Source organism: Onychostoma macrolepis, chromosome 07 (assembly GCF_012432095.1).
Source record: "Onychostoma macrolepis isolate SWU-2019 chromosome 07, ASM1243209v1, whole genome shotgun sequence".
Classification (NCBI taxonomy): domain Eukaryota; kingdom Metazoa; phylum Chordata; class Actinopteri; order Cypriniformes; family Cyprinidae; genus Onychostoma; species Onychostoma macrolepis.
In genome coordinates, this window is record NC_081161.1 from 20120174 (window position 1) to 20144478 (window position 24305).

General features: G+C 37.5%; 1 protein-coding gene and 1 long non-coding RNA gene across 2 annotated transcripts in view; one reads left to right on the forward strand and one right to left on the reverse strand.

The window, feature by feature from the left end:
- Positions 1-23618, reverse strand: znf507 (zinc finger protein 507). The gene is made up of 7 exons (XM_058782959.1): positions 23476-23618; positions 19347-21493; positions 18376-18493; positions 17195-17306; positions 14737-14841; positions 14523-14657; positions 1-3345 (listed from the first exon to the last, which is right to left on the reverse strand). The coding sequence occupies exons 2-7, from the start codon at positions 21489-21491 to the stop codon at positions 2973-2975; spliced, it is 2988 nt and encodes a 995-aa protein (XP_058638942.1). The 5' UTR covers positions 21492-21493; positions 23476-23618; the 3' UTR covers positions 1-2972.
- LOC131544624 (uncharacterized) overlaps positions 23575-24305 on the forward strand; it is a 6496-nt gene continuing 5765 nt past the window's right edge. Inside the window, exon 1 of the long non-coding RNA XR_009272174.1 lies at positions 23575-23684. This is a non-coding gene — a long non-coding RNA (uncharacterized LOC131544624). The remainder of the gene's footprint in view (positions 23685-24305) is intronic.

Sequence of the window (24305 nt, forward strand, 5' to 3'; positions counted from 1 at the left end):
CATTCTTTATTACCAAAAATACACTGGCAAAAATCATAACATTACAGTTTCAAAAGAACAAATAAATAATTATGAACGGAACACTAATATTAAAACGGCCCTTTGGACCTCTGTACTTGAAAAGGAAAATAGCACTGAGAGGCCTTTCGACTGTAAAATTCCTAAGTTTGTTTCTCCTTTGGCGTTGCAGAATGTAACACAATGTGCTTGTCTGGAGTTTTGAATGCCAACCGTTCCCTCACACACAGTAAAGACCCTTTTTGATGCACTTTGGCGAGTCAAAGGTACTTTTTGATTCATCTGCTTTTCTTTTGATTCGTTTTCCTTCTATAGTGTTTATACAAGTTTTAAAAAATATAATTCCTCTAAAAATGTCAGTTTCTACAGTATATATACAGCAAGTCACATACAAAACTGTATTACAGTACCATGTGTCCGAATACATAACACAACTTTTGAGGGCACATTATACAGAATCTAAGATGCCAAAGCACTCGATGCAGGGAGACTACTTGGCTTAAGATTTATGGTATACTTCTGAACTCGACTGAAGCTTATTCAAAAATGAGGCTGTTGAAATGGAAGGCACACTTGTGGCTGAGATGCTGTCCTTGTGATGATTATCAAATCTTATGACTCAGTGTGAAAGACAACACAATTGTCTCACTAGGCCCTGCTGATTACTTGTAACGTATTGTGTATCTTTAGAAAAAATACATTCCAGATGTATTGCAATTGTTCTAGGAAGAAATGTGAGAAACAACAGCTAGAAGACTGCTGGAATACAATGTGTACAGGGTGTCTGCCAATTCCTGTTCACAGCGAAAATAAAAGGGATAATACTAACTGGTAGGTTCTTGATCAATTTGGACTACATCACCAGAGCGATAGAGAAAATGAAATGCAGTAGCTGGAACACAAAATGAACCTTCTAGGAAGCTCAATCCCTCTTTGATGCCATTACTTGGAAAGTAGCAAGTGTGCATTATGCACAGAAACAAGACGACACATCCTCTGAAACAAACACTCGACAGATGTTTGTGTGCTAAAACAATGAAATAAAGTGAGAAAGCAATTTCAATACTGGTACATGTTTCAGAGTTGCTTATCCATTTTCATTATGATGCATACGGTGACATGATTTATATGCAGACCATGCATTTCCTTGACATTTGCAGTTTGAATTGTAAATTAGTACACTGGGTTCAGAATGTAATAATCGTGTATGTAAATTCCTATGATTTAATTCCTAAGAGTTAATTTCTCTGATACACTGGGCAGTGTGAAGCCTGAATGAATTATGGATGCCCTTTTAATCATGCTAATTTTGCATTTTAGATTGTTGACATACAAAAATTAACTGTATGCAAATCATCCCTTGGAAAATATGCTGCATATAAAGTCAGATTGAGGGCCCTTAAAGTTAAAGTCAAGGTCAAAAGAAAATTTGAGGTAGTGATTAAGCAAAATCTCAATTACAAGGCTTTTCACAATATACCGGTGCTGCTGTAGTATCACAATGCCCAAGCCTCAAAATACTGGCACCATCCCAGTATTTTCCAGTCGGTAGTAACGTGACCAACTTAAGCTGAGCTTAGTTATGAAGCGGCAACCGTGGCTCATATTCAGCAATGCATGCGTTAAGTCCAGTGCTTCATGTGCCGTTCACACAGGAAGTGCAACACAATATGGGAATTAAAGATGAATTACTTTTTAATTTGACACTGTCTTATAAAGAATAGCAAAAACAAAAAATTGAAGACTTCAGAAAGTTCTAGGGTTTGTTTGCAATGCTTAAATTTGTTATTAAATATATAAACGTCCAAATTTAAACTTTGACTCCCTTGGGCTTTCAAAGAGAACTGCACTCCAAAACATTCAGAACGATATTAAACTATAATAATAGTTAATAAATAAACTATAATAAACATCCTCTGGCAAAAGGATCCACACAGCAATAGAGGTACTGTGGTACAATTTGGTATCGTGATACTATAGCTGGCATTGTGACAACCCTATAAACTACTGCTTCTTTTTAAGGATAAATTTCATTTTGAACCCATTACCCAGTTGTAATTATAGCTTTTCTATCATTAGAAAAAAAAAAAAAAAAACATCCTGCAATATAACATACTCTTAAAAAAAGAAAAAGACGAATATGAAAATAGAAAGTGAAGAAACTGTCTTCAAGTGTTGGCATTTTAACTTTTTTAAAAAGCTTGATATATCAATATGTATATTTAATAATAAAAATAATAATCTATACATATATCCTGTTTTAGGTTTTTTTTCTACTACGTTTCCAATTGTTAATCTTTAAATAGGGCCAATTTTAAACTTGCGCGGTTTCATTGAGAACACAGTTAAATTCATTATATATACCGTTTATATAACAATTTATATACAATTTTAAGATACATTCCCAATGATGTCTTCTCTTTCGCTCATTTCTGAGCGCAAAACCAATAGCACCATAATTAGAATCACATTTTCTAATTTTGTATGAACATAACGGAGGGGAACATGCATATAAAATAAATTAGTTTGATAAATATCAAAGCAAACACTGACACATTAGAGAGCACAAAAGAAATCTGCCTCTACACACTCGAAATGCGACATGGCAAGTGCCACCTTAAAGGTAAACGCACATAAGAAATATAGATATAAATAATATTACAGTGAACGAGAGAAGCTGCCTCATTTTGATAATGTGTGGACTCTACAATGTATATCGTCAACAGATGAGGTATACGATGCCTTTGAAATTCAAAAACCCTTTCCTCTGTTGAACTACTAAAGTACATTTCATTTGTTAACTATTTGATTCACACATCCATGGTCAATAACAGTAACGGAAACTAACGTCAATACAAAGATATATCGAGAGAAATAAAATGAAGTTTTGAATTGTGCATGTTGCTTGTTCAAGCAGAAATGATAGAAGAACAGTATGTATGAAAACGTGTGCATCACTGGCTGCTGCTGCTGGTCTCTGTGGGCTGATTTCCCTGCTGTTCCTTGCTCAGTATGATGCTGATCAGATCTCCCTCGTGCTGCTTCATGTGCTCCATCAGCTGCTCTTTACTGGTGGACTCGAAGCCACAGATACAGCAGCAAAAGAGCAGCACACAGTATTCCATACCTGGCCGCGTCTGCCCCGAGCCGCTCCGCCACGCCACACCCCCGGCCTGCTCCTTGCTGGACGAGGACCTCACGGGGTTGCCCTCTGGCCCACCTGTAGCAGAAGCCACCTCAGGTGACTGTTTGTCTTTTCTGCTCAAGACAATATATGGACGCTCCACCCCAGTCTCATGTGTTGACTTCAGAGGTGTAGTAGGAGATCTTAAACCCAGAAGAAAAAAACACAGAAAACAGAACAAAATCACTTCAGTGTGGCCATTAACTTTCTAAAGAACCATGTAATTTGACCAAGACCCTTAAGCATCTGGTGACTTGTGAGTATGAGAGCTTGAAGACAACAGAGGTTTTTACAAGCGTTTCTGATTTAAACTTCAGAAGCAAAAACAGCTGAAGAGTTGGCAACTTCAGAAATTAATTTAAACTGTTGAAATTTAAATGAATGTGTTTAAAACTCAGATTTAAAGGTCTGTTTGATTTATTACTCAAAACATGTTTACAGAAGTATCTGTATAAAATGATTACTTTAAATGTTTTCATACATATGTGGGAAAACATTTTATTACCATGCCGGGTTTTATTATATACACCACTGTTCATACGTTTGGGCCATTTTTTATTACTTTAAGGATGAATTATATCAAAAGTGACAGTGAGGATATTTATAATATTACAAAACGTTTCCATTTCAAATAAAAAGCTGTTCTTCTGAACTTTCTATTCATCAAATAAGAAAAAAAAGAGTCACTTTTCACAAGAAAATATTACGCAATACAACTGTTTTTAACATTGATAATAAAATGAAACCTTTCTTGAGCACCAAATCAGCATATTAGAATGATTTCTGAAGAATCATGCAAGGCTGAAGACTGAAGTAATGGCTGCTGAAAATTCAGCTTTGCCATCATAGGAATACATTACATTTAAATATATAAACTAGAAAACGGTTATTTTAAACTGTAATCGTATTTCACAATATTACTGGTTTTACTGTATTTTTGATCAAATTAATGCAGCCTTGGTAAGCATAAGAGACTTCTTTAAATAACATTTAAAATATCTTTCCAAGCCCAAATCTTTGAACTGTAAGGAATAATTGACCATATGCACAGAGCACTATTTAATCGGGCGACATTTCACCGCTAATATGAGTATTTTATTATTATTATCACTTAGATTATGGCCATTTGACTAATACCAGTGTCCAGTGTTTCCCATACATTATTAGTTATTATACTACGGGGCCGTTGAATGCTTGAATCTGATTGGCTGCATAACGTTCTGAGGTGTGGAAACGCACGGCGAACGTAGTTCCAGGCAGCTCTTGACCGCATTACATGACCATACCACTTCGCCAAATTATTTTTGTTATTTCAAAGGTCTTACAACAGCAAAATAACCAAAACCCACAACGACACTGGCCAAATAAATAAATATAGTAAACAATATGATAAAAACGACAGATCATGTCCATGTTTTTGCCACAAAATTATGCTTTATTATGTACGGAAAGCCCATACTCTATCTCTCCCGCTCTTTCTCCCTCACAGACCGCACATACAGAACAGTTACAGTTTGCACACACTAGCATACATCACGCTAATGTTGTTAACGCTACTCTGACGATTTTATCAGTAAACAACTTAAAAACTACATGATTTCTCACAAGCGAGGTAACAACAGCGGCGCTGTTTGTGAACAAAAGGAACTAAGTTTCACTATAACTAGAGACATTGCTGCCGAACACTATTGAGAGACTCACAGAGGTAATTATCTCTCTCTCTCGCTCTCATAACTTGGTTATTAACTGTATTAACTGCATTAGTCTGTTATTAACGGCTCAAGCCTCCGTTACTAGGTTTAAAATGTCATTTAGGAACAGGGCTGGGAAGGTTACTTTTAAAATGTATTTCGTTATAGATTACAAAATACATGCTTTAAAAAGTATTTTGTAACGTATTTCGTTAGATTACTTAATTTTAGTAACTTAATCTAAATACTTTGGAATACTTAAGTTAAATGGCATATTAACTTTGATGTCTTGTTTTTATGTTAACCACCTCTAAATAAAAATGGGTGGCATGAATACATTTAAAACAATTATAAATGCATAAATAATGCTATGAGATTAATATTTTCAATACAACATTTTAAACATGGAAATAAAAAAATTATGGGAGGAAAATATGTTTTTAAATATGAAACTCAAACCGCCAGTAGGTGGTGGCAAATCACTGCCTTAATGAAAGAGTCATGGGATCATTCGATTCGCTCAAAAGGTTCATTCAGGAATCAAGCAAGTGATTTTATGAATGTAATTGAATCATTCTCAGCTGATTCGTTCAAAACGCGGCTTCATTCAGGAAGCAAATGTTGCTCGCAGACGCGCAACTATTCTGATGTGGATTTATTTTGAAGGCAGTGGTTATTTGCATTAAGTGCAAATAGCCATAAATTCTATTTACACCATGTTGGAAAAAAGTAGCATTTTCTTTGCAACAAGTGATAGTTGATGCTATTAATACTTATTGCAAACAGTGGCAGATATGTGATGGGAAAAGGGAGAAGAACGGGAGTTGAATGAGTTCAAACGGATTCAAACTCAAATCTTATCAGCACGTGTCTCAAATAGACGTCTTTTCTAATGATGTCAATCCCAAACAGATTTATTGCGCTTAGTGTAAATAGACCAGCGGTTGTATGGAACCATTTTTGTTTGCGCTATAGAGCAAATCAGACAACACTGTTCTTTTAATAAGTCACTAAATATGAACTTTTTATGAATTGCATAAAATCAGCATCACATTTGCAATCGCGCTAATATTCGGCTAAACAGCACTCTACTTCCTCGATTGATATTGCTTAACTATACATAAATATAGAAAAACAAGGACTCGTACAAACTGAGAACAACTTACTTTAAGATGCTTTTTTCAAGGTTAGATGTTCCTTTGAAACCGAGAGACGTTTTGTTGCAGGTTAACAAAAATTACATAGCCTACAGTGATGTTCCGTCCTTTTTCACATTTAGAAGTAAAATCGTCTTTTTATTTCCATGACAATTACGCGCTAGGCTTTCTGATTTTCTCTTGCATTTTAATGAGTCATCACTATAGTCTGCACAACCTGATCTCACAGAATTCGTGTAATGTTCACGGACTTAATTAGCGCTGCGTAAAAAGAGTGACTCCGATGCAGTTATATTTTGTATATAAATTTATACTTTCACTGGAGTACCTGACCCCACCCCTACCCTAAACCTACCCAGTTCTGAACAATAATGATGACGATAAATTTCCCAGTATATCGCGTCGGCATATTGATGCTAAGGGTTTCCTATTTAAAGGGTTGAACCAGTGGATCTGTGCGTGGAGCACGGCTGATGCCTGTCACTGACTTACATTGGTATCACTTCTGTGAGCCCATCACGGAATTTTCTGCGATTCCGTGATGCCACCACAGATTCGGGGTTAATTAAGTCCGTGAACATTACACGGAATTCTGTGAGATCATGTTGGTCTGCACTCTGCAGGCAGGCTGCTGTATGGACAGGCTGCGCGCGAATCTGAGTATCACCAGTTGCCTCATGATTAAAATCATTTACATTAATATTCAAATAAATAAATGACATTAAAAATCAAAGTAATCACTAAGGTAATCTAAAATACTTTTCGGATGTAACTGTAATCTGATTACCACCCATTTAAAATGTAACTATAACGAAATACAGTTACTCATATTTTTTATTTTAAATACGTAACGGCGTTACATGTATTTCGTTACTCCCCAGCCCTGTTTAGGAATAAGCAAATGAGGCACTGGATGAGATGCGGAAGAAATAATCCTACTCACAATAGCGATTTAAGCAAAAATACCGGACGAATGCCTTGAAAAATATCATCTGATCGATGTCTTGAGGTGTGGCAACCGTAGTATAAGCGGAATAATTGACTTCGGGCCGTTGAATTACTGGAAAAATAATGCACACCCGAGGTATAACGGCCACTCCGCTTCACGTCGTGACCGCAGCACCACCTCGGGTGTGCATTATTTTTCTAATAATCCAACAGCCCATCGTCAATTATTCCTTACTTTGTGGCGGCTCGTCACAATATCAAAACTGACTGCCACAAATAGATTTTCCAAAAGGCTTAATACTTCGCTGAATAAACTGAGCACTGCAGTGCATGTGTTTTTATATGAGTGTATCTTTGAAATGAACCAATCGTCTTCAGAAAAGCTTTGATGTCATTTTCATTTTGTCTCTCCTGTAATGCCTGATAAAGTAGCTAATGTGACTAAGGATGGGGACTCGACTCTGAATAGCTCTAGAGTCAGAGTCGGCTCCAGCACTGGAATCGACTCCGAAATCGCGGATGTCTTCACTGATTCTCAAATCTCTATATAGTGTCTGCCTGGCAATTGAATGCAGTATCAGCAAAGAGTGAACAAAATTAAGTGAGGATCCGTTTGCAGTGCAGTCCGTGAGTGGTGCAGAAGCAGCTGCTAACAATTCTTGGTTCCCGGAATGTTCTGGGAACGTTAGTTTTTGTCTCCCAGAACGTTATTTTTTATGGTTTGTTTTTGGTTAGCCAGGAAAGTTATCTTAACGGAAATAGAACGTTAGTTTTTGGTTTGTAGAACATTCCCATAACGCTATTCTAGCGTTCCCATAACGTTATTGTAACGTTCCCAGAATGTTAGTTTTTGTGTCCCAGAAAGTTAGGTTTTGGTTTTTAGAACGTTATTATAACGTTTCCCTAACCTATTTACTCCAGTATCACTCCACTCTAGGTCAGTAACGCTACGTTAATCATCCACACGACCCAGTATAGTATAAATGGCATGGAAATGATCCATATGGACGCCTAATCAAACCATATCTTGTTTTTATCTATTGTTTAATTAATAAATTTAATCTGAGCACATCAACTATCATATGTAAGATTAAATCACAGATATTAAAAACAGAAAAAGAAAAAAATTACTTGACTTAAAATAGGATTAGGATATCAGTACATTAATTTCTTACCACTGAAGTGTAACGTTACAGTTTGTACAGCGGGACACTCCTCTTTTGATCCGTAAACAAAAACGTCTCGCTTAACATCATGTTCTCTTCAGTTAAGCATGTCAAATCCCTCCGAAATCATATTTACTGTCATAACAACTATATTAATTTTAAGTAATCACTCAATAAATAGATCGATAAACGAGCGAGTACCAGTAGCTAAACAAGTAAACGAAATGACCGTTAATTTTTAAATTACCAGAGCGCACTGCACGGCTCTCTGTGGAAGACTGGTGGTGAAAGCGCGTGCTGGAGCAGCGCTTGCAGATCAGAGGCGCGCAGGCAGTAATAGACGGTTTCATCGGGCGCACGCGCCTGGAGTCAAATTAACTTCCGGTCTGTGTTTGTTTATCGGTCTTGTTAGTGGCGCCGGTGACAAACACAGTTAAAGTTAAAGTCAGGTTGTTGTGCTGTGGGATGCGTCACATACATTTATTTATTTGTGGCGACCCGCCACGATATAAAAACTGACCGATTTTCCAAATGGCTTTGTTGAATAAACATGAGCATGTAATGCACGTTTAAAAATCAAAACGAGGCGCGGGTGTTTTTATATCATTGCATTTCTGAAGGACAACTGTCTTTAGAAAACTACAGCCCAACAGCCGTTTCCGGGGAAATCTCTAGTTCTCCCGCTTTAAAGCGTCTCCTGCTGGCAGAGAATGAATTAGCATTTTTAAAAAGTCCGTCCAAGTAGTTATCGCTGCATCTCAGTCAGTCTGATTTACGCAGCAAACATATTTTGCTTGTTATCAAAACATAATCTACTCTAGACTCTAGAGGGACTGTTGTTACTGATTGTATTTGGATGTCTACCGGAAGTTATGTTAGGGCCACAAAAGCGCGCATGCGCAGTAACATTTGTTTATGTTGTTGCCGTTGAAACAAACCCAAGAAGTTATGATTTCTGTTATCACTCCCTGCTTAATCAAGGCTTAATATTATAAATTAAAACTTGTTTTAATTTATCTCATTTCTGTATTTTAATAAATGCTGCATTACACGAATTTCAGGGCTCTGTAGGTCATCTCACACACACACACACACACACACACACACACACAAACATCTGAAACGTTTTCATTGGAAAGATAGTTTTACAGGGTTATAAAAATAACCTAACACGTTCTGTTTTTTTTTTTGTTTTTTTTTGCTGGGTGCACTGGCTTGTGCTTTCACATAAGACGCGTTTGAGTGCGCCATGATTCGCGGCTGTTTGAAACGGGCCGTGCACACATGCATCAGATAGCTATCTTTTATGAGATAAAGGGGAAAAAAGAAAATCGGCCAAACATATCTGCCAAAAATCAGCATCTAATATCGGCCACCGTCTGCCCTGATTTCTAAATATCGGCATTGGCCAGAGAAAAACCTCTATTGCTGACACTTAAAGTCCCCCTGTAGTGAAAATCAAGTTTTTTGTGTTGTTTATTTGTCTATGTAGTGTTTTTAATATGCTTTTAGACAAACCATGTGCCAATCCATTAATCAACACCATTGCTGAGTATTTTCTCCTTAAAACTGTAGTTTCCCAAAGGCTGACCCAGAAATGCGGTTTGAAACAGCCCTCGGGTTACTACGTCACAAACCAATAACCAATCATGTCAGGGATTGATTCCTATCACTAGCATCCAAAATATACCAATACCAGCACAAAACAAAACATAAATTAGAGCAAAAAACCCATGAAGCCGTGGTTTAATGTGAATTTAGAACCGCTAACTTGCATTATAACCCGCGGCAACAGTGTAAAACTCCTCTCCTGCACCGGCGTCTGCTCGCGGGCGAATCAACAATCACAAATGGCTGCCATTCAAGTCTTCAAGGCATTTTGAGGACACAACATCCTCAAGTAAGTAACTTTAACGAATGTTACAGTATTTACTGTAGTTGTCCGCTAGTAAACACATAGTTTCATCAGTCATTATCCGTGGATCAGGAGATGCTGGCTGGTGCGACTGAGTGGAGGCGGGGCTAATTTGCGTATAGTAAATGAGGCCAGGGCGTTGAGTTACATTCAAGCTATTTTAAGGCATGAGCAAATTATTTTCACAAGGAAAAAAAAACATTTAAATATGTAATTTTGATGATCAAAGATAAGATACTAAATAAGACAAGTAAATAGTAAATAATAAAATAAGAACAAATAAATGAATGACAATCAATAGTACAAACAAAAACAATAACAAGATACAAATTAAATTATCAGTACTTAATATTTTTCAGTTAGGTCTAACTAAAATCTATTCAACTGTAAAATAACACTGGATAGTCTTCACTGTATAATGAAAGACAGCAGCAGGTTTATTTAGGCTGCTGTCTCTTTAAGACCTCATGCACAGATCTAATATGTTACACATGGCTCTGTGCTTTCTTTTCTTTTTAGGAGTGCTTGTCCTCCTAATTAAAAAAATTTAGGAGCACCTTCTGATCAATAATAAAAAATTAGCCTTCCTAATACGAGGTGACATTTGACTCCTTAAAGTGACTTACAAGGATATTTTCTTTTTACCTTTGCAATGGCATCATTTTCATCTGTCAAATTCAAAAATGTATTTTTTATAAGCTTTTTAAAATTTCTATTTAAAACAATATAAGTAGTAGAATGAGACAAATCAGTTACCAATCATATGAAATTAGTATTAATAAAAAATTAATTTGTACTATAGAGGTGGCACAGAAGAACACAAAAGTGGTTTGTACATTTTCAGACGTTTAATGAGGCTCAGAGGTGGCATGAGTGCAATTAAATTCATAGATTCATGTGGAGATTAATGTTTTAAATATAACATTTTGAATACAGAAATATTAAATGATTTAAATAACTGAAATTATAAGCTAAAAGTGAAACTGAAACCGCCAGCAGATGGCGGCAAGTCAATGATTTCTTCACTGAATCATTCATTCAATTGATTCGTTCAAACGGATGATTCATTCAGGAATGAATCAAGTGACTCCCTGCGTCCCAATTTGCATACTATCCACCCTATGTGCCCTAAATAATATTGAAAATTACTACTACCACACAGAATTTAGGATGGATAGTATGCACATTGGGACGCAGGCACTGTCTTTATGAATGGTTAATCATGAATCAAAAACGCACTTTCATTCATGAATGAAACACCGCCGTGTTTGCTTTTAGAGATGCGCAGCGGCTCAGCTGTTACTTCATTTAGAACTATTTTCGTTGAAGATATAGAGCAAAATCATGCAGTACTTGTTTATTGATCTGTTGTATTAAATCAATATGACATTTGCAAACTCCCTTAATAATTACTAAAAGCTGTCACTCTCCTTATCGCGATCTGTGCACAGATGAGAGCGCGCGAGTGAGTTCTCAAGACTCAAAAGCAGGTGCAAATGTGATACATTCCGTCGGAACCTGCGGGAATCTGTAGAATGATTATTACCAGTAATAGCCGCAATCCCGCGCTGAATTCTGCTGTTCTCTGATAATAACCCGACTGTGAATGATGCGAGCAGCGTTACTGTGTTGTCAGTGAGAAGCTGCAGCTGTGGCGGGGATGATTTTTGATGTGCCGGCAGAACAACAACAACAATGCGCTACATGTTTCTTTTTCCCTCATTTTCCCCGTTATCCCTAATAACTAATGGAGTGAACACGGAGCAGTTTTTCCGTGAGCGGGAACACAAAACCCGGAGTGGATCCAGAGCGGAGTGAATACAGAACGCTTAGAGCGGAGAGAGGAACGTGCTTTTACTCCACTCCAGGCTTTGATCACATCCCCCTCAGCAGGCTGAATACACCTCGTCTTTCCCTAATTTAAGACCTATTCAAGCTAATATTAAGACATTTATTACACTGTTTGAGAAATGTAAGCCTATTTACGGCCTTAAAATTATGAAAAGTGAATTTAAGAAATTAAAGACAGGCGGGAACCCTGCAATTGATGGAAATCCGTCATAGACTCTCTGCAATTAACGGAAATCCGTCGTAGCGACGGAGAACTTTAATCCCTGTGTGCAATATGTGCCGATCGGGTGCAGTCGGGTCTGTCTCTTCCCAGCCGGGTTCGGGTCCGGGTCTAACTTTCAAATAATGGTTGGGTCCGGGTAGTACATTTAAGGCATTTCTCGGGTCTTCCCGGGTTTGGGTCCCACTTTCAAATAAAACACGGGTTTTAGGACCCGTGAAGACCTCTACTACAGGGGGACTTTAAATTCATTGTTTTGCCACTTTTGCACTTGTTATTAATGTATTTTGAATGCAAAGGGCACTTTATTTTTTCCAAAAAAATAGTGTTTATTTGTTATGCATGTTATGTACTGTATGTTTATTAAAAACAAGTTTTGTAATAACCAATTGTTCCAGTCCAGACCGTTGACACTGACGAAAATTCAGATTTGAGAACCCCTGCTTTAGACCATTTATGTTAAATCATAAAATAAAATGTTAAGGCTACCACTGCATCTTTCTGAAAAAACAAAATGCAGTGATTAATATATAGTTTATTTATAGTAGTGCTGTCAATCGATTAAAAATGGACTGTGATTAATCATGATCGCAAATTTAAAATACTAGGATTTACCTGTAAATGTGTTGAAAAAGAAATGCATGACAAACTAGTTTAAGGAAACAGAACCTTTCACACTTCCGCCAGGTATGAGACATAATTCTTATTATTCTTTTGTTTTTATTCAGCCATTATCAGCCTTTAAACTGGCAATAAAACATTTACCAAGCCACATCGCTTCAATCCCAGTATACATTTACCCGACTATTATCAAAAGTATTTCTAAATAAATACAACAAAACATTTTCTTGCAACCTTACGTGAAGTATTATGACAAAATGCATTATGAATTAGAATTGGACCTGTTCTGCAGCTGCATTAGAGCTAATATTAGCATCATGCTTCATACAACAATTTATGAGATTAATAGTACACTTTTACTCAGAACTCACTTCAAACCACCATCGAGTGTTTCTAATAACTTCCTTTTATGATCACATGGAATTTGGTCGTTTACTGTTGTTAAAATATGCTATTTATAGCCTTTTATGTCGCTGCACAAATTAGCATAGATGTACACATTAATCTCCAGAAAATCACATACAGACCATATCTATCGTAATCGTGTGTTTATTATCTTATATAATCTATAGTGGCTGTTGTGATGTTTATTTCTGCTGTGTAAAAGCCTTAACATGTAACGTTATGCTCTGCTGAAACTCACGTTGTTTGATGTTACAACCGCCTCTCTGTTCTTAAGTTGCCAGGGATACATTCCAAGTATAATACACATTAGTAAAAGGATCCATTTTAATTTTAATTTATCTATATACACTTTGGGCGGCCGCGGTACATTAAAAAAAATGCAACCCACGGCTCTGTAATTTTTTCCCGCAACTGTATTTTCAAAATAGCCCACTTGTGCCATTACCCTGGCAACACTGGCTCGCTGTACCCTCATCACACAATGATAGATAACCTTCCGCGCTGCGATGACGGGAAGAAGTTGGGGTCAAACCTTATCAAACGATTAATTTGCATAAAAAAAATTAACGTGTTACATTTTTTTGATTAATCGCATGCGTTAACGAGTTAACGTTGACACCCCTAATTTATAGCTATTTTCAAATCTTCAATGTACTGTCATTATAAAAAAAAATTTATTATTGTTTATTTAATTCTAACAAATAAGTTCTTGTTTAAAACTAACCAAAATTAAAAAAATAATAATAATTATATACCAGTATCGGCATCGGTTATCAGCTAAAATGAGTTGAAATTTATCGGCATATCAGATATCGGCAAAATCCAATATCGTGCATCCCTAAAAAATACAGTGCAGAGCCTAGCGAGAGCAGATCAGTGAACGAGAGGGTAGAGTCATTTTACCAGCGTTGCCTAATACAGCTGTTCTACACCATGCTACAGCACAGTTGTGCAGTTGCAAATAGGAACAAGTATACTACATAAAAATTTCCTGTCGACTTTGCTTTTCCGGTGAGTGTGAATGGTATACGAGTGGAGTGTTTGTATGGGCAACTAAACAGAAAGCACATTCATAAAGCGGAATATAAGCGTCACACTGCGCAGCGACAGCTAAACAGAGGGTGAAACCTGTGCACTGAACACTGCTGGGCGGTGCGGCGCGGCGTTCCATACATTTTCGGCCGGAAACCAAAAATGCCATTTTCAGCCGATAATTATCGGTGTCCGAAATTTCGGTGCATCCCTAGTTTTAGCTATATCAACTCACCACAGAGCAAAAGAAAATAAATTGTTTTTTAAATAAATGAATAAAATCACAAAATCTACATTGTAAAGGGCCATCTTACCGGCTGCTCAGGGAAATGGCCTCATTGATGGCCTTGTTGACTTGCTCATAGTTGTAATTCTGATCTCCAGCGTGTTTCCACATGTGGGATTTGAGAGATGGTGGGTGGCTGCACACGTAACCACACAGAGAGCACCTGTAGCACAGAATGAAGATTACAACCCATCTCCACTTAGAGTCAAGTTCTGTGCACCAGCTCAGTGTTTGTTCCTCACCTGTACTGCTCCAGCAGCTGCATGGCTTGGTGTTCCTGTGGATGTCTCTTCATGTGGCTCTTCAGGCTATTCATATTAGTTGTGGCAAAATCACAGCTGCAGCACCTAGAGGGGTCGTGTGGCACAGGATAAACAATTAGGCGGCACAAGGCCGTGGTTTGAAAAGAGACCTTCTGGGGCACCTGTTAAGAGGGGTCAGGCAATGTTTGTTTGTGCAGTAATTTGTGCTGTGTGTTTGAACGTTTGGAGGGCTGCATTTGAAGAACAATGAAAGGCTGTTTGTAGAGAGGCTGAACTCAAAGCGCTGCTTGCAGCAAATGTAATACATTGCAGACCTTGAATGGATCATGCGGCTGTGTTAAAAGGACCCTATCTCTCAGAAGCTCTGTTTGAAATGATCATGGGTGAGCAGAACTGAAGAAAGACGTGTCACCACACACAAAGAGACCATAATGGGACCTTAAGGTGTTTATGTGAGCTTACATGTGATCGAGTGAGTGTATGTGCATTTGCACTGAAAAGAAAAAGATCTTGTTCTTTTATAGCATATAAGGGCTTTACACAATGAGAGCAGGCAGCACAGGCTTATCCTGAGCACCACTGCACCCTTGTGGTGATAACTGGTAATGCTTTCATTTACAGACAATGTAAAACTACACATCCGATGATGCTTTCTGATTTGTTCTCCTTGTGTAATGTAGGGTAAACATACCTATTAAGCTCACCAAAATCTACGTCATAAAGTTATGTTAAAATAAAATATTAATCTCTCACACAAAAATAATTAATTTTATTTTAAATGACAAAAGCATTTCAATTAAGATACACATCATTAACTTCAAAAAGTCTGGCTGTGCTTAATGGGTACATTTTTGTACCCTTTAAGCACATCCCTGTTCCCATTAATCTCACATCTTGTTTTATTAAAAATTCTTGTTTATTTTAAGGAAAATTTGTAGAAGAATAATTGTAAAAATATATTTTTTGAAGGTACAAAGTCAATCACAAAAAAAAAACAGAACACTAAAATCAAGCAACAAGGCATTCGATTTGACCAGTTATATATTCATAATGAAGTGTCATCTAAGCACATTGCAACATCTATACTAGTCCACGTTCAGCTAAGTAACATTCAAAAATCAAATAAAACATTTAATTCATGTGGATGAACACAGAAACTTACCTCATTATGAAACCTCTTTTTAAATGGATGTCAACTTATCTATAGTCTCTTAAGGCTGGAATACACTACATGATTTTGGCCCCGATTTTCCACAGATTTACAGTCTGGAAAAGTTGATGCTAGTTACCAAAGATCAGAGCCAGTCTGTAGATTCGAGTCGACAGAATCCATAGAAAATCGATTAACTTAAATTAAAGTGACAACCATCAGTTAATATTTAAAGTCTGTTTATGAAGTATTTATACAGACGTTCAGTGTGGAAGAGCTTAAAGAGAGTACACTGAGCTTAACTGGAGCAGCAACAATTTTTAATAAATTTAATGTAATATTCATTAAAATGACAGGATTTGTGATAAATAAATAGTCTATGTTATGTATTAAGTTCATACATATTTTAATATGAATAACAATATCTATCTTCTTATTGATTTCACACTGAAGCTGTGTGATTTTCATATAGTAGTGCACCCTTTAAGCTCACCTTACAATAATATGAAATCTTTAAAAATGACAGCAGTGCAAAACCACAGACCAGCAATAAACTGTCAATTTATAATATTATGGATGTAAAAGTACAAGCCAGTAATGCCTGTGAAGTAATATGTTAGCGTAGCACACAATCTTATACAGCTAGTCAGCTAACTGTGTTCTGTAGCATCTGCACTATATTGCTAAAACTATATTTTGGATCTAATGTAATTATTTCCCACATCCAAGTTCCAGGTTATAATATGCAAAAGTCTGAACATTAATCTCTTAATTTTTACAATAAGTAGTGAAACTCACTCAAAATAAAAGCTTAAACATCTAAAAAAAAAAACACATTTATGGGGCTCCTCTTTTGGTGAAAGTTTTTAGACAGCTTTCAAAATGGCCGCCAGATATTGTGAACACATGGAGACTCGTATCTCAGTGTGCAATGATCTGATTGACTTGAAATGATAGGAGGTATATAGTAACAAACATATCAATTGGTTAAGACATCAAGTAGGATAATAAATAATTTTTTCTTTTTATAATCTGATCTCAAAAATGGAAGTGTGCTTAATGGGTATGTGAGCTTAATAGGTATGTTTACCCTATATTTAGCAAAATGCTCCTCTCTAAAGTTATTTTTCTAGTTGATTGACGATCTATGGTCACTGAATGTCTTTCATGATGTATTTTTTAACGTACCGTGAGCTTAATAGGTACATTTACCCCTACCTTTTACAACAAAAATGAAATATTCAGTGAGTATGAAAAAAAAAAAAAAAAAAGCTATTTTCCCCAAACCTGTATGGTTTATCAGAGTTGTGAATTCGCCGATGGTTGCGCACCCCAACATACGTGGAGCTGGTGTAGTCACACACATCGCATTTGAAAACGCTCTGCTCACCAACCGAATCTGAGCATAAAAAAAAGAGAAATACACACAAATCAGAAAAAATGAATTTCTCCAAGTTCAAAGTTGTTAAATATCCACCAGTTGTTAAATAAAAACCATGTTTATAAGAAATGGGTCAATGACAATCACACATTATCTGTTATTTTAAAGTCAGCATGAAATGAAAATTCACTGAATTGATATTGTAAATACATGTTATTGATTTTATTGTGAACAATTCATACACGTGTTTCATTTTTTTTTTTGTATTAAATTAAGTTTTTACATGTTTGTCTGGTTTTTAATATGCTTAAAGACAAACCATGTGCTAATTTATCAGTCAATTCAGTTTACCATTGCTGAACATTTTCTTCTTAAAACTGGGGTGTACCAAAGACCATTTTGTACCAATGCATTTTTCCTACTGTTTCCAACCGTCAAAAACATGTAACCAATCCCATCAACTTGCTGGGCAGGGCTTTTCGTATTATTATCTCCATTGGTCAAAGATTTACATTACATTACATTTAGTCATTTAGCAGACACTTGTATCCAAAGCGACTTACAAATGAGGACAATGGAAGCAATCAAAATCAACAAGAGAGAAATGATGTAGATTTCTATCTACAATGTCTTTTTGCAGCATTGCAATGTAGTCAATTACAGACATATCTGCTTCTTGAATGCAATGGCCAATCAGAAGTGTTCAGGTAAGACAGAATCCACTCACTGGGTTCTGCATGCTCACACATCCTATCATTACAACAAGCAAAGTGTAGATGTGATGTTCTGCAGTGTAGACTGAGCTTCAATGATTATAATGGAACTTGAGATCGTGATGAACTAAGATGAGTGACCGCTTTTTAGTGATTATAAAGGGAGCACAATCTGCGTGAGGTAAGGGTGTATGTCCCGTCATGGGGAAGAAACATTGAAATATGTAATTTTGATTGTCAAAGATGAGTTTGGGACAAAATTTGCAATTGCATTGATCTGTCGATTCTTTTGTTCGATCACGATTATAAGTGGAATGTTTTGGAGAACTGCTTTTGTTTCATTGTGTAGCGCTGGAGATTTGTTCAGTTCTCACCCTCATCTGTTAACTTGGCTGGCTCTTCAATGATTGCTGTGCTTTCAGCGACGTGGGTCAGTGTGCTGCTGATGTCGTCTATCCCATGTCCATCTCTCTCGTGGTTTCTCAGCTGACTCTAAATGAGGTATTAATAAAACAATCATCAGTGCTTCATAAGGAGGAAGTTTATTAATAAAGCAGAAGGAAGGGAGAGCAGTGCACTCCAATATTAGAAACTCTAGTAGGCCAAACTACATGGAGTAAAATTAATACTTGCTCCACACTCAGAACAGTTGGGACCTGCTTAAATATGCATTGCCTTCCAGAAAATGCAATGATAATTCAATAAAGTTCAAATCAAAGAGATTATGTAGTGCATTTTAAGATATCAATTCAATAAAGAAACAAATAAACACATGCTCAAGCCATGCTCAAGGAATTTAGTTTCTCAAAGAATTCCTCTGCTAAAGAAGAGAGTATTTCAAACATAAAAAATTCAGTCCTATGTCATTAAAAAAAGCATTTAGTTAAAAAGGGTTTTAGAAAAAGAAAAAAAGTCACTATTTAAACAGTGATCTGACTAAAATGTAATTAAATTTTTTTTTAAATTTCGCAAAATTTTAATTCTGTCATCATTTACTCACCCTTGTGACGTTTCAAACCTGTAGGACTAATTTTCTTCTGTGCAAAACAAAAGAAAAATATTTTGAAAAATATCAATTCCAGTTTTGGACCCTAACCACTTAAACCACTTAAAATGGAATTGTTAAAAATGTTTAAAAAAAAACAACAAAAAAAAAACCTTATGCCTTCTATGTTGAGCAGAAGAAACAAAAAGTCATATAGACATACAAACTGAGAGTAAATGACGACAGAAGAAACTGAATTTATTGGCGTGAGTAGAGTGAAATGTTTTAATGACATCCCAATAGAGGCACATTAGAATAAATCACTTTCTAATGCTAATTTCCACCTGTTTCTCTCCTCACCTTGTAGTGGAACCTTTCGGTGCACTGCTTGCAGTTGTACATACGAGGCTTGAAGTGGTGGATCATGTGATGCTCCAGGTCCTTGCTGTCACAGGCTATGTGCTCACAGATGGGGCATTGGTAGGGTTGTCTTTGTCTATGAACACGTAGGTGCTGCTTTATGTAACCTTTGTTTCCACTGCTGTATAGGCACAGTCGACAGCGGTAGGGCCTTTCGCTCCCAGCAACATATTCCACCAGACCGTCTGTAGTGGAAATATCGGCAGGCACATCAGCACCCCCAGGAACTCCACCTCCATGTTGGCTTTGGGCATTGTCCTGCAACTCCTTCAGAATGTCCTCATCTGAAGTGTTTTGGTCAGAACGCTCTTGCAGTCGCTCGATGACAGTCAAAAGAGACATGCTGATTCCAGCTTTGGAGGGTCCCTCGACCAGCACATCTCGAGAATCTTTTGAACTCTGGAGGCCAAGGTTAAGAAGAGCACCTGGATCTCCAATTGCAGCCGCGAGCTCTCCTGAGGACGCCTTAGGGTTGGCGGTGTCAGCAATCTCTATAATTCTCTGTCCTGTGTCAGGGCTTTGAGTACTCGGGTCATGGATACCTTTTGCAGCGGTTTTGCTAAGCTCTGGGGCCCTCATGGGCATGGCCACCAATGCCTCGGCTGCCAGAGAATGCAGCCGAAGAGATTCTGAGTAAGTCCTCCTTCGAACCGGTGGCATGTTTTCATCTGAGGGACAATTCAAAGACACTGACTCTTCCTCCTGTTGTTGATCTTCTCCATTCCAAGCAATCACAACTTCCTCCTTTTGTTTGTAGTATATGTGTTGGCTCTCTAACTCTGACTCCTCAGAAGCAAGGAGGGTCTTGTCTCCTCCTACTTCTGGGCTGAGGAGCAGAGGTTTGCTAGACACCGGTTCTTCGGCACAGGGAAGGCGTTCCACAATGACGTTGACGTGGCCGGCGCTGTTGCCACTGCAGTTGATAATCTTTTGCGCAGAGGAGAGGAGGCTGTCGGAGCTTGCCTGTTGGCTCTCAGTCTCCAACTCCAGCTCCATTTGGGCTTCTGGTGTCACCTGGACCTCCACCAAGGGCTCCTCTGGGTCTTTAACAGAAAACACTTGACTGATCATCGGGAGTTTGGTCTCCACTGTTTTCGAAGCTTCCTTCTCCTCATGACACCTCACTTCTGGTGAAGCACACAGCTCTAGCTGGAGGCTGGAGGAGCCATGGATGGTCTGAGGTTTTCCTCCAACAGCTGCGAGGACTACTATGGTATCCTCTTTACCTGCTGGAACCAAATGAGGACTGGAGCTTTGTAAGGTACCAGGACAGTCTGTCTCGTCTTCAAATATGGGGTATGAACAGTCAACTAGGCCAGCGTGTTTCCACGCATGGGTCTTCAGATTGCGCTGTTGTCGGCATTCATAGTTGCAGATGAGACAACGGTACCTGCCATGCTCAAAGCTGTACCACTTCTTGGGAGTGGACGTCTTCTCTGATTCCAAGTTGCTTGCCTTCAAAACTGCCATCCTTTGGTGAACGCTCCTTGCTGATGCTATCCCTTGCTCATCTAGGATGTGTCTGGCATGATCGCTCTCCTCCAGGTGGAGTCTTACATGTGTCACCAGCTCCTCTTGATGGTTTGAAGTGAACTGGCACTCTGAGCACATGAGGATGAGGTCACTGTGCTGCTCATCATGAAGCAGCAGATGTTCTTTCAACAGCTCCAATGTAGGGGAGATAAATCGGCACATACTGCACTGGTAGCACGTGACCGTCCGAGTGCCTAAACTCAAAGGCTCCTTTTCGAACGCGTGCCCAGGCGTGCTGCTGGATGTTGGGCGGTCATCCCTTTGTTCTCTGGATCTCTTACAAGGTGTGACCACTTCAGTGCTGTCTGGAACTGGTACAGAAGCACAGGTCATCAAGGGTCTCTTTTTCCCAGAGACGGTGCATCGTCTGGGCCGCTTTTCCACAATCTTGCTGAGCTTTTCAATGACCTGAATAAGAGAGTCTGCAGCCTGCTTTTGCTGCTGCCGTTGCTGGTCCTCGGCACCATGAAGACGTCTGTCGGGAATGAAGACGGTCTCCTTCTGGCCTCTAGAGTGAGGCACAAGGACAGCAACTCCACTGCTGTCCTCCATTCCTACAACACGAATAAAACACATGCAAAAACGTTAATGAAACAACATCACTGACTAAACAGGAACTTCCAGCTGGCAAAAAGCTGAGAAATGCAGGACTGGGGAACGGCATCATTTTTAACTGTGTGTGTGTGTGTGTGTCGACTGGCAGAGGCCCTCCCTACATATTTACAAGAATAGCCATTACTTCACAAACCTATAAATATCATGCACTAGTCTAGTAAATCAGTCTAGTTTCTAATCTAGATAATGACAGATTAAGTGATTTCTGAAATAAAAGTTGAGGGCTGGTTTCAGATAATCGTTTGATGGTGTATAACATGGTTTATATTTTTGGGCCTATGTGATATTTCATCACACAAGCTACATGTTTGCATTCGCCTTATTTTGTTTATATGAAGAGATTTATTTGATTTGTGTTACTTATTTATTTGATTTGAGGTTTGTTTTAAAATTTCAATTTAGTTTTGTTATTTGCATTTACATTATACTTACAAATGAGGACAATAGAAGCAATCAAAACCAACAAAAGAGCAACAATATGCAAGTTCTATATTAGTATATTATTATAGTGTTATATTTCAGTTTCACAAAGAAACGTGCAGCATTTTGTCCAAGCAATAATAAAAGGACAGATTTCATTTATAATTTGTCTTAAATCGTGAATCGAATCGAATTGTGAAATCAAAACTGTGAATCAAATCGAATCATGAGTTGAGTGAATCGTTACATCCCTAGTCCAATGATCAATTTAGCAAATCAGTATGAGCAAATGCAGGCGACATTTTTAATATTCGTTAGCAGAGTTTAGCATATTTTATATTTGTAGTAGTATTTGTATTAGTGTTATCATAACTATTATCAATTAATTAGTATTATTTTTCATTTTTTTAACAGAAACATTTAATGACAAATAACATTCAAAACATTACCACCAGCTCATAATTCTATTTAATACGAAACATATGCACTCATACCTTTTTGTGCAAAACTTTTTATTATTAAAAATTTATTATTTTGCATCAATGAATGACTATAACATCCCTATGGGAAAATGTAATATTTCTGAATCACTTCTAATAGGTCTGACTCATGAGTTGAATTTTCACTTTCTTTTGCTCACAGCACTTCTGCATTTTTGACCTACAGTTACAGAGGAAGTTATAGAGTACTCTGAATCAAAACAAAAACACGTGGAGCATGAACACATGTAAAAACATGCAATTCTTCTACTGTAACTGATAACAAGGAAAGCTCTGTGTGCTTTTTCCTTTCCCAAATGAAACAGTTAGGGTAGTGGACCCTTTTTTTCTTGCAATAAAAATCAGTTGGGTCCAAAATAAGATTGGACCCTGCTGACATCACTGGACTTAAAACCACCACTTCTTTCCCCCCCATTAGTGCGTACTAATGAAAAAAGAAAATTATACAAGTTTACAAAACAAGGGTGAAAAAATGATGACAAAATTATTACTTTGAATGAACTTTCCCTTTAAGATAATGTAGGCCTACGTGTTGTAAATATCTTAAATATACTGTATTATGAGTTCATTAAAAAGCAACAAGTGATAGTCAAAAGCCAAAATCGACAAGACAAAAAAAACTAAAACAAAAAACACGAATGGTGAAAGCGTTAAACATCAACGCTCTGTCGACAGTATATGAAGATATGCGAGTTGACGGATGTTTAGAGACACAGACCTAATGACAGATAAGAGATACACAACGCGTGAAAATCAATCTCGTACAATCGGCGTAAGATAGTTGGGCTGAAGTTTAGCAGGGTGTGCGGGTTTGAGAACATCGTGTCCGTGATAACCGTGGAGACGAAACGTGAGAAAGGGGCAGGACGTTTCTGACAACAGCAGCCCACAGCACACACATGCACGCTTTACAGTTCAACATGAGCTGTAAAAGACAACTGTGCCGCTTAATAAACAGCTCAGAGTCATGCGACTGTCACAACCATCCGAACGCTACTTACTGATGCGGCAGTTGTGTCTGATCTTTGGCCTCGGAGCTCGTGATGCGCTGCTTTATTTTATTTTTTTATTCCTGTGGTGTAAAAGTGCTTCACTCTGGACTCAAAATGGCGAGGATGGAGCCCCGATCACGTGACTCGCTGCAGGTCATGTGACTGTGGAAAGTGACATCAGCCAGAAACACCTGCCACCGTTTGAAGATGACTTTAAGGTTTTTTTGTTTTTGTTTTTACTGTATATTCTCATTTTCTACATATTGTAGTCTATATTCAAAACTTTTCTATACTATATGTTGGTAATGACTATCGTTATGTTCACTGGCTGTAGTATGACTGGCTTTAAAAAAAAAGTTCTTAAGCTGTACTTTTTGTGTTTGTACTGAAGTGCTAATTTAATAATTTTATGCATCGATTGTAATTTATTATACTAGCTATATTATATTAGCCCAAGACGGGTTAATAGTGATTATTATTATTATTAGCCTATTAGTATTATTAAGTGAAAAATGAAGACCCTTGAAGTAAGGTGCACCCCTATGAATTGGAGCATGAGAAGCCCATATCAATGCTGATGTTTTTATTTTTTGTTTAATTAACATTATAATTATTGTAGTTTTTATTCAATTTTTTTATTAGATACACAGTGGTGGCCAAAATTATAAGAACACTATATTTTCACCAGCTAAAAAAACATCTCTTTTACATTTCTATCTTTTGCTGTAGTGTGTACAATATCAGTTTATATTTGCAAACATTAATTTAGCCAGTAATTGTAATAATCCAGTGAGATTTTTGTCTGACAACAGCCAGTGCTCCACACAGAGACCTGATCT